General features: G+C 35.4%; 2 protein-coding genes across 2 annotated transcripts; both read right to left on the reverse strand.

Annotated features, from left to right (window-relative positions):
* Positions 1-1290: 1290 nt before the first annotated feature.
* On the reverse strand, positions 1291-3089 carry LOC148285286 (uncharacterized). The gene has a single exon (XM_088228023.1). The coding sequence runs from the start codon at positions 2893-2895 to the stop codon at positions 1435-1437; it is 1461 nt and encodes a 486-aa protein (XP_088084149.1). The 5' UTR covers positions 2896-3089; the 3' UTR covers positions 1291-1434.
* Positions 3090-8757: 5668 nt separating this feature from the next.
* Positions 8758-10811, reverse strand: LOC148285287 (uncharacterized). The gene has a single exon (XM_088228041.1). The coding sequence runs from the start codon at positions 10404-10406 to the stop codon at positions 9009-9011; it is 1398 nt and encodes a 465-aa protein (XP_088084167.1). The 5' UTR covers positions 10407-10811; the 3' UTR covers positions 8758-9008.
* Positions 10812-12141: the final 1330 nt, after the last annotated feature.

A 12141-nucleotide genomic window follows, 5' to 3' on the forward strand; every position in this document is an offset into this window, starting at 1 on the left:
GTACAGTAAAATTTCTTAAAAATGTACAAAATAAATTATAATAAATATTTTAATAAAAACGCACAACTTTGAATGACGTCAATGGTTCATATGAGAGCATTGAAGGATATCCGGTTTGGTCACTGTAAACGAACCAATCTGAAAATCTGTCATAGATAAAATATATTTAAAAAAAATTCAAATGGACAACCTCTGATGTCCCACGCGGAGTTATTTCAGAAATACAAAACTTCAAAAATCATAGCGCTGATAATACGATACATAAAAATAAAAAAATTTGGCTTAGTTTAATATTCTATTAACAAATAAAAAAGTTAAAAAAAGACACTGAACTTCCTCATTAAGTACCACAATAATTAATAAAAAAAGATGAGTCAGTCAACCTGAAACTGGTTAACTCAGTTTAATAATTCAGTGGTGTATTTAAAAAATATTAATGTTTTACAGATAAAATCGTTTTAAAATATAAGTTTCACTGAAAATTAAAACTCAAGGGAAAATTGTGAAGAGATTTAAAAATAATGGTTGATTGTAAAAATCACCAAATAATTATGAGGTATTTTTAGAAAGCAAGTTCCATTTGATAGGTTAAAGAGAACAAGTACATATTCAGAAAAAAAGGTCACTGTGAAAAATTTTTAGACCTTAACTATTTTTCTACGTAACTCCCACCATTTTTAGGCACTTGTTATAGCGCGGCGCAAGCTTTTGTACCCCCTCTTCACAAAAGGGGACGCCCAATTCATTCGTCATTGTGTTCGTCACACACTCATCTCCTTACCGTAAGGAATCAGTCATCACATGTTCCCGTACACCTCACAGATCTGTAGATGATTATGGACTGGTTCGATTGGCAAGCGATGAGAGTTAAAATTTTATTCGGCATTTCAAACAAGCACCGCGAAGCGTTTACAACAGTCTCATAATGGCGTCAACTACTCATCAGGTCAGGGTAAGTACCGCCTAAGCCCAAAAACAGTGCTGCGATGCAAGAAATATAAACGGAACTTATTTACTGGAGATACCACGTATATGGAAAATTCGTACAGCTAGAAAACACGTTATTATACTTTATAATTGTGATCAGTACAATCGTAAAAATGAAACATTAATGTACACAGTAAAAATATTGTGCTATCAATTATGTCTTAAGTACAATAAACATTATGTATATAAAAATATCACAAAACATGGCGTTTTACATCATCGTGCTCAAGACAAGACATAGACATAAAAGAATTTTTAAGAGAAAAGACATCGTACCTCTTATTTAAGTACATAAAATACAATATACATTGGTAAAAGTATAAAAATCATTATAAACGAAACGGGGCTTATTGTCAAAATAGTAATTATTACTTTTTTCAAAATTATTAATGGGAGGAAACCCATTACAGAAGAGAAAGGAGACAAGTAAAGGAGTGACAGGGCGATTCATTTGATGATTCTCCTATCCAAATTATCATTTCTCCGGTACTTGATCCCGTGCGTCTTCAGCATGTGCTTGTTGACACTGGAGCTGTGGATAAACTGCAACTCGCAAACGGGACAGGAGTAGTTCTTTTCTTTCGTGTGTTTCCGCATGTGGCACTTGAGTTCCCCGCGCGTGTAGCACGCCATGCCGCACTCGTCGCACTTGAACGGCCGCTCGCCGCTGTGGCGCCGCAGATGAGAATCCAAACCTTTCTTGAGATGGGTGCTGAAGTCGCAATAGTTGCATTTGAATTTCTTTTCTGCCGTGTGCTGGCGGGAGTGATTGACGAGCTCGACGCGCGTGACGAACGTCTTGCCGCACGTTTCGCAGCTGAAGTTGCGGATGTTATAGTGTCGGTTCATGTGCCCCTCGAGGGTTTTTTTAGACTTGAGTCCCTTATTGCATATCGAGCATGTGAATTTTTTCAACTCGGAATGTACGCTTTTATGCGTCTCGTACGTTTCTTTATACTTGAACTGTTTCCCGCACTGGGCGCAAGTGAAGTACATCTTGCTGCTGTGAGTCTTGAGGTGGCAGGAGAGGCTGCCGGGCTGCGTGAAGCTACGGGGGCAGCTGGCGCAGCGGTAAGGTCGCTCGCCCGAGTGCACCGAGGCGTGGTACTTCAGGCTCTGGCTGTACTTGGTGCTGTAGGGACACTCGGCGCAGTGGAACCGGCGCTCCGCCCCGAAGCCCGTGACGTTGGTCGGCCGCGCGCCCCCGCTGTGCATGCGCGCGATGTGGTGCTCCACGGACGACTTGCTGCTGAGAGGCTTGCCGCATAAATGACACGAATATTTTGTTTTATTACGAGATACGGAGTCGTCATTGACACCGTTCTCTCTGATATCCATAGAATCATTTTCTAACTCTTCTTTTTTGACTGCGAGATTCGTTTCTGTTTTAAATTTTATATCTCTTTGTGAGTTCGATTTTGTAGTTTTAATTTTTTTCTTTTTTTTAAGTTTGAAAACTTTCAGGGGAGGACTTTCTCGCTGTTCCCCCGCGCTAGCGGACATCCCGTCCGAATCAGCGGCCCCATTTTCCTCTTTTATTTGCGGGTCTTCTGTGCTCTTTTCTTCGGAGAAGTAATCGGGTATTTCTATCGACTCTTGTTTCACGATGGATTCGAGATAAAATTTCTTCAAAAGTGAGTCGGAATTCTCGCATTTGATTCTGAAATGATCGGCGGTATCCAGTTCTGCGATGCACGGTTGACAAATAAATCCGGGAAGACCGTCATCATTTCTTATTTCGATTCTGGCGCACAGCATTACCCTCTCGGAAATAGAGATAGAGTTGTGTACTTCGAAAAGCGACGTAAAATCTGGACAATTTTCCGTCAAACATATCCGGCACAAATCGTTCAATTTCCGCGAGTTTTTTATTAGAATATCTAGACGGTTAGTCATTTTTGAAAACATAACCAAGCTTATGTATTGTTCCAGAAAAGCTATAGCATACTTACGTTATTTTTTACCCATTTTATATAATGGTCATTTACCTATTATTAAAAAAATAATATGGAATTATTGGATTTTCAACAAATTTAGCGAGGCAGCACACATAATCAAAACACTAGACGCAAACGTCAAAATAAAACATAAATAAACTAATAAATACTACCGATGAAAGTAGTCGAATGAAAGTAGTCGACTACATTCGATGTGTAAATGTAGTCGACTGAAAGCTCGAATGCAGTAATGTAGTCGAATGAATTCACTCAGAATATTGGGTAGCCCAAGCCAAGGGTAAACATCTTTTCCAATTGAAACTAAATGTAACAGAAAAGCCTTGGTTTTCCAAAGTGATTCTGAACAAGTTTGAGACATCCTCCATATGCAGAATGCGCATTGGGCACTGCTGCAATGGTTCTCACATGTTCAGAATCCATGTCCGGGACTCTGCCATTTGCGAATGTCAGCTAGATGAGGAAGATTTAAAGCATTTTATTTTTGGATGCCCCATAAATGATTGTTATCCTGATTTCCTATCCGACCTCTCTGATATTAATATCCCATTCCCTATTCATATTCTAACTCTCCTGTCCCCACCCAATAAACGTGTATTTAAAATCCTATGTAAATATTTAGCTGTAAATAGTGTAAAGCTGTAAATATGTTTTATTATTATATGTATATATTAAATTAAATACTAACATACTAACTTGTATATATTATATTACTAAAACATGTGTATATATGTAAAAAAAAAATACTCGACACAGGCCAGAACACCCAAGTTGAGATGTGAAAAGGCCATGAAAATACGAAGAAGAAGAAGAATGAATTCACTCGACTACAAATAGACCAATAGGCGTGCGTTAAATTCATTCGACTACAAATAGACCAATGGGCGAGTCTCACGCCGACTATCGAATGAATTAGTAATTTCCAAACTAATGAATTCACTCGACTACAAATAGACCAATAGGCGTGCGTTAAATTCATTCGACTACAAATGGACCAATGGGCGAGCTTTACGCAGACTACTTTCATCGCCGATAGTTGAAATAACGTGATAGTTGAAATAAAATGCTTTTGTTTTTTGTAGTTATGTCAGCACAGATAAAATGTATATTAATATAATTAATATATAAAGTGCATCATTTTACAATAACAATAAAATAAAGTGACGTTTGTTTATAGGTCTGCTGCTAGCCTATTTGTGTACTTAATAATAATAAAATTTATATCAAATCCATCCGATCTGAAATATCAACACAATAACAGCTGATTGTAGTTTTACATGCGTGACCTAAAGTATATACTCTAAGGACCTAAACAATAAATATGAAACAAAAATATTTTAATTTTCATCCTTTCTTTGGCAGATAAATATTAGGTTATGTCTGTAGTCTGTGATGTCAAGTAATGATAACCACAGACTATAATAACTAGTAATAGTTCTACATTATCTGACTATAATTATACCCATGTAAATATTCTAAATAGCATAAAGTAAGGATCATGGTTTACATTATTATTATTTCCATAGTTTAAAAAAAACAAACTGACGTACCTAATGTTTGGATAATTTATATAGCGCCATTTTCGTGAAAATCACCTCCTGTAGGTTTATAATTTGTTGCTTTACGGGTGGTATTTTTTAATTTTCAAACCATGTCTTTATTTTCCCATTTGTTTGTTTGAAAATCAGTATTAATTTGTTTTTAAAAAAAATATATATTTTGAATTACTTTTTTATTAGGGTTACATACAATAAACACACGATTTTTTTTTATATTCACTATAAAATCCGTATTAGAACGTGACCTCTGTTTTTCAAATAATATTATTAGTTTAAGTTAAATAAGAATTCAAAACATTTGAAAATATTCTAGAATGTAACCAACTCTATGTTTTCATACAATGTAGGTATCGTTTTTTGCTTGTGTTCATATTGTTATTCCTTTATATTTGTGTTGTTTTTAATTTTAATTTGTAAATCTATGTCACTTGCTTTTGGCCGATGTTATCACATTTTGGTAGAAGGCTCTTTTTTTTATAAAGGAAAAATGTACCTAACATTCCCAAAGTATGAATGTTTCTCCCGAAAAACGGAGTTTGTCTTTGAATAAATTTCTTTTTCTATTGTATACCGGAAATAAATTATTCATTCGAATGATTAATTCGATTATTTCCTTCATTCGGTTACTAATCATTCGATTAGTAAATTTTGTCGATTATTTTCATCTCTACTAATAAACCACAATAGAAAATAAGGTAAATAAACATCATTTATGGTTTTCGTTGAATTTGGTCATAGACAGAGCGCGTAATTTCAATTTTAGTGAATTCTAAAAAGGCAACACGTAGAAAATGGGGAAGATAAAAGATGCTAATTTAGCATAAATGTAATGTATTAGTTAAATTTAACTACAGTTTAAGGAAGAAAATACATTTGCGTGGATGATTTCTGTTAAATATTCAGGAATAATTCATAAATGCGTCAAATTATGTAGAAACAAATAATCTTGTGTTTTTTTAGAACACATGTCACGCAATATTATATTATAAAAAGTTTTCTTTTAACTGAATTAAATAGTAAGACGAAATTAAAGGAATTTCGTTATTTCTTTTCAAAACTCAAGCACCACTAATTTTTACTTTTCACAAAACAAGTAACTACTACTACTACTACTACTACCATCACGCCATTTCGCCGTAGGGGTAGGCAGAGAGAATGGACCGCCACACACGTCTATCCTGGCATACACTCCTAGCCTCTTCCACATTCATACATCTTGTCATACATGCCCTTCGGTTCTGTCTGCTTTTGACATGACCAGACTTAAGATTTTGGTTTATCTAAAAATCTAAATCTAAAATTGTTGCGGCATTACCCAACAAACAATGTATATTAGATCCGATGCCAACATGGCTTTTGAAAAAATGCATTAACGTATTAGCTCCATTTTTAACAGATTTATTTAATACATCCATGGAGCGCAGCATTGTTCCGAGAGCCATAAAAAAAGCAAATGTAACTCCACTTTTAAAAAATTCCCAACTAGATGTGGAAGATCTTTCCAGTTTTCGCCCTATTTCAAATCTTCCCATCGTATCAAAAATACTAGAAAAAATAGTTTCTCACAGGCTCGTTAACTATATCGAGCGGAATTCTTTATTTTCGGTAAGGCAATCGGCATACCGACGTTTTCATTCCACGGAGACGGGAGTGATAAGAGTACTGTCTGACATTATAACGTCGGTGGACTCTGGTAATCTGGTGTTGATGGCTCTTCTGGACATGAGTGCTGCATTTGATACTGTAGACCATAATATTTTGCTTGAACGTCTGGAGAAAACTTATGGTATCCGTGATCAGGCACATATGTGGTTCAGTTCATATCTTAATAAAAGAGAATATGCAGTCGTGTTCCAGGGTAAAAGCTCAACCAACTTTCGGGTGTCTACAGGAGTGCCTCAAGGGTCAGTACTCGGACCACTTCTCTATCTCCTTTACACTAAAGATATAGAGAACATTATCAAAGAATGTGGATTGTGGTCGCACTGCTATGCAGATGATACGCAGATTTATTTTTATTGCAAACCAGGCGAGAGAAGTGTGCTTGTCAATTTAATTGATGGATGCATCAAGAAAATAGGAAACTGGATGGCTGAAAACAGACTAACATTAAACCCATCAAAAACTGAACAACTGTGGGTGGCTTCAGCCAAACGACAGAATTTGATCCAGGATACGGCTCTACCCAATGTAGGGAGTGCCGTTTTACCCACCGTTAAACTACTGGGAGTTTTACTCAATTCTGACCCATCTCTTGACGCTCAAATTAGTAGAACGATAAGTTCATGCTTCTACCAGCTGAGACAAATTAAATGCATACGCAAAAATTTGCCGGTTGATGCCGCCCGTCAATTAATAAATGCGTTTGTAGTGTCTAGAGTCGATTATTGTAATGGTATCTATGCAGGTCTACCAATGAACAAAATGACTCGCCTACAATCTGTATTGAATGCCGCAGCGAGACTTATTTTCGGAATCTCTAAGTTCAGTCATATCACTCCACTACTTCGGGAACTACACTGGCTACGTTTTCCACAGAGGGTCGAATACAAACTCTGTTGGCTTATGTATAAGTCACTGCACAACTCGGCTCCGGAATATCTAAGGGAACTATGCATTCCAGATGAACTAGCTGACAGGCGTCTCACGCTTAGATCAGCTACGTCTACGGCGAGAGGAAAAGTTATTATACCTCTACGCAAACAGCGCACTAAATTTGGTGAGCGCGCATTTGCGGTCGCAGGCCCTATGGCATGGAATGCTCTCCCAGCAGAGGTGCGAGGCTGTGAAAGTGAAGTGATGTTTCGGAAAAAACTTAAAACCCACTTGTTCTCTAAATCATTTGAATAAATCCGTAGCACGTGACAACAAAATAAATTATTTTAATCAAATTACAAATTTAAAGCTTCAATTAAATTAACTTAACAGTAGAATCACCATGTAAAGCGCCCTTGAGGTATTTTATTACGAAAATGGCGCTATATAAGTTATCCACAATAAATAAAATCCACAATAAATTATCTGATCATGCCACGTCTTCCTTGGTCGTCCTCGTCTAACGTTGCCGTTCATTTTTGCCATATATACTTGTTTTACCATTCTCTCGTCGTCCATTCGTTCTACGTGACCAAACCATCTCAGAGACCCTTTCTTAATCTTATCAATTATACTTGTCTCAGATTTAGTACAACAAGTAACAGAATTGAAAAAAAAAAGTTTTCAGACCATTTGTTTTTAAAATAAGTAAATAAGATTGTACATCTTTTATATGTAGAATATGAATCAATTTAAAAAGTGCTATGTTTAGGTACAGTAGTAATTAAAATGTTTAATATTACATGTACATGTAGCAGTGGAAAATTGTGTATATCTTATAATATAATAACTAATTTTAAGGAATCTGTGCTATATATTAAAAATAAAATAAAACATATATAAATATAAATTAATGTAAAACGAATTCCCTCTCTAAACACGAGTTTTTTACTTTATTAGAGAGGTAGAAACGTTATGATTAACTATGTAGGTACAAAACATTTATAACTTTATAATTACTTTGTCAAAAAATATTTTTTACAAAGTGTAAATGTAAAATTCATACTATGTATTGTTAACAAATCAAAGAAAGAAAGAAATATTTTTAAACTCATATTTATAATATTTGCTTTGTAATTATTTTTTGGGATTATGTACTGTAAAATAAAATTTAAAGTCTTTTATTAATCCTGAAGAAGGGTTGGTCAACCGGAACTTGTTTTACACAAATTGATAAAAGTGAATACTGTAACAAAATAAACCACATCTTTTACAATGCTCAAAATAGAATATACCTTTATTTCCTTTATGCTGAATTCAATTATAGATTTTTTCTACTTTTCCAATGTTATTAATTATTATAATTAGCTAATTCTTTTTTTTTTAAATAACCTCACACAGTAATTGTGTGCTTTTTTTCCATTTCATTTAATTTGCTACAAAAATATAATAAATAAAAAAATCGCGTAACAAGTTTATTTAACATACATATAAGGGCGGGCGTTATTGCCTTTATTAACTTGCTTATTCTTGGCCAATGGGCATTTTTCATAAGAAAAATCGCATAAAAATGCAATCATAAACTCATTTGTCAGGTTCAGCGTATGAAATATTAAAAAATATATATCATATTGACTGAGTTAGAAATCAAACTCAGGGCCGCGATAATGAATGGCTATCTTCATCATTATATACTAAGACGGTATAAAATAAAATCGATATTTATGTACGAAAGTGTGTGTATTTGTATAAAAGTTCTGAGTATCTTCGTCAGTAACCGGTAAATGAACATGTTTGGAAAAACAAATTATAAAAATATTATATTTTTCATACAGAAAACGTAGTTTTACTTTGTAGATAAAATTGAACTTCCCATCAGAATACGTACCCAGGATCTCATTCACAAAAAGTACAAATAAATAAATAAATTTGAAAAAACAAAAACTGGAGAGATTTTTTTTTATTAGACAAATTATTTTATAAATCTCCTATCCATGTGATCCTTTACTTTGTAGTTGATTCCGTGCAGCCGGAGCATGTGCGAGTTCACACAACTGCTCTGTCCAAACTTCGCCTCGCACACGGGGCACTCGTACTTCTTCTCCTTGGTGTGCGTCCGCATGTGTCTCGTGATGCCCCCGCGGTAGTACGCAGTGAAGTCGCACAGATCGCACTTGAACTCGCGGTCTCCCGTGTGGCGCTTCAGGTGCACCTTGAGCGTGGACTTTGTCGCCGTGCGAAACGGACAAATGTTGCATTCCATGTTCCTGACAGGGTTGTGCAGTTTAAAATGGTTCGTCAACTCGGGTCGGGAAATGAACATACATCCGCAGACATCGCAGTTGTAGTTTCTAATATTCAAATGTCTGTTTGTGTGTTGCTCGAGCGAGTAGAGTGTTTTGAACTTCTTGTCACAGCGAGTGCAGGGGTATTTTTTTGTTTTGGTGTGTACGAGTTTGTGTCGCTCGTATCGCGCTCGCACTTTGAACTGCTTGCCGCATTCGGGGCACGTGAAGTACGTTTTGTCGCTGTGGATCGTGCGCGTGTGGCTGATGAGACTCCCGCGCTGCGTGTAGCTGGCCCCGCAGATACTGCAGACGAAAGGCTTCTCTCCGGAGTGTATGGTCCGATGGGAGACCAGATTGTGGCGACGCGGAGTGGAGTAATTGCATTCCGGACAGTGGTACCTTTTGGTGGCGCCGTAGCCCGTCACAGTGCCGACTCGTTTCTTCCTATCTTCTCCATGCATAGCTTCCAAATGTTTAACTAGAGCATATTTGTTACTGAGAGGTTTACCGCAATCTCCACAAATAACTTTACCAGACTTATCCTGAACTCTAACTACATTTGTTTTGTTTTTGGACAAATTGTATCCAATTTTCATTCTAGTTTTATGTTTATTCACAACACTCGGGGACGAAATACAGTTGTCAATATAGTAAAAATCATCGTCTTCAGATTCAGATTTGACAATTTCTTTTTTTATCACACTGTTTAAATTTTCTTTACTTTCGTCTATTAGTGTATCTTTGACTGTAAAGTTGTCGGAATAAAACTTCTTAAGGAAATGATCCGAAGTTTCGCATTTGATCCTGAAGTTGTTGGCTATCTGCAGGTCCTCTAGACACTGGCAGCAGATTATGTCGGGCAATGCATCGTTATTCTTCAACTCTACCCGCGAGCACAACATCACCATTTCGGCAAACGAAACAGTTTCGTGGATGTCGTACAAGCATTTTGATCGAGCGATGTTCTCTGACAAGCAGATGCGGCATATTGATTGCAGTTTTTCTGATTTTCTTTTCAAAATATTCTCCATATTATTGTCGATATCAATTTGGTTTCGAGTAAACCCTTCATTGTTTTCCATTGAAAAAGACTGTCTCGGTTGTATATGTATTTTTATAATTACAATAAATTATTTTCATTGATAAATATCACAGGTTATGATATTTCAATACACACACACACACAAGGGTTAATTGTATAGTTTTTATTCAAACGACAACCAAATGTCGACATGTTATTTCAAAGAATAATGTAAATAGAATAAGTGCTAGTTATTAGACTCTGTTAAAAGCATAGGCCAAAACAAAACCAATAAATGAATAATAAATGGCTCATAAACAACTGTAAAAATTGTTGTTAAATAAAATTATAACTTATATTAATTTTAATATTCAATGAACAATATTTTTAGGAGATTATTGATAAATTTGTGCAATGTCGTAATGTCAACCAAAGATTTATTATGATATTAACTGTCAAGCAAATTGTCTTCTTCTTCTTTGTTTTAAATGGTTTTTTCACCTCCTCAACTCGGTGCTCTGGCCAGTGTCGAGTTTTTTGTTTTTTTTTCGTTTATTTAATATACACAAGTTAGTAAGTTAGTATTAAATATGATATAAACATATAATAATATAACATATTTACAGCTTAACACCATTTATAACTAGATATTTATATAGAAATTTAAATACATGTTTATTGGGTGGGGACATGAGAGTTAGAATATGAATAGGAAATGGGATATTAATATCAGAGAGGTCGGATAGGAAATAAGGATAACAATCATTTATGGGACATCCAAAAAAACATTAAATTTTGGGAATATATATGGAAAGGATAGTCAAGTCATCAACCTTTGCAGCTCTTACTTGGAAGGGACAACCATCAGGCTTGACATTGATAGAGATAAAGGGAAGGAAGTTTTTGATGAGGAGGGCAGAGCCACCCTTCCTATCCTCACGATTATCTCGGAGACAGTGGGATTCCCGGAAACTGATAGTAGATTCCGGGATCATCCACGTCTCCGAAATGGCCGCAATAGGGTATTTTTATAAACTGGGGATATGATTTTAAATGTATTCAGTATTCAAAGAATATTTTAAAGATTGCGAGCATTTTACTATAAAAATCTGAAACTAATGTTTTCATTTATAATTTCCTACTTTAAGTTTGATAGAAATAAAACGGCCCGTAGCTGGCCAAAAGGTTGATGACGTCACGCGTGACTTATGGATTCTACGTTCACTCAAATCTTAAACTGAGATAGTCCGACGAGGGCGGCTTCTGGTTTTTTATTTGTTTTTATAGTTAAATTTCGTCTTTTTCTTTGTTTTTTTTTCGTTTTCATTTATAAACATCCACAGCATTATGACTGAGATTGAATTTTTACAAGGAAAATCCGATAACTTGCCCAAAATAGATATAATCATGAAGGGTATTTTTTTCTCATCTAATTCAAACTTTGTAAGTTCCGAGTACTTATAGTAATGTAAAGGCCGTAAGGTAATATTTAATGTTCAAGAACGTATTCATTTAAATAGTTGTATTATTTGCATGTACTATAAATAAATTGTTTAGCGTACATTTAAAGCAAAAGGGAAGTAACGTGACTTTGACACAACATAACCCATAAAATACCATTGCTTGTAAACATCTCTGTTGTTTGAGTGCGTGTTAATGACTTTTTTTTATTCAATGTGATTTACTTATTAATATATCAGCTAGGGAAAATTACAGAGACAATGCCATAGGTTACATTCAAGTAAAACGGGCGGGTGATATTTGAATGGTAAAAGGTCGAGTCACCCCAGAACATA

The sequence above is a fragment of the Micrasema longulum genome, unplaced genomic scaffold (genome assembly GCF_059751315.1).
Source record: "Micrasema longulum isolate JH-2025_06_02 unplaced genomic scaffold, ASM5975131v1 h1tg000044l, whole genome shotgun sequence".
Taxonomy (NCBI): Eukaryota; Metazoa; Arthropoda; class Insecta; order Trichoptera; family Brachycentridae; genus Micrasema; species Micrasema longulum.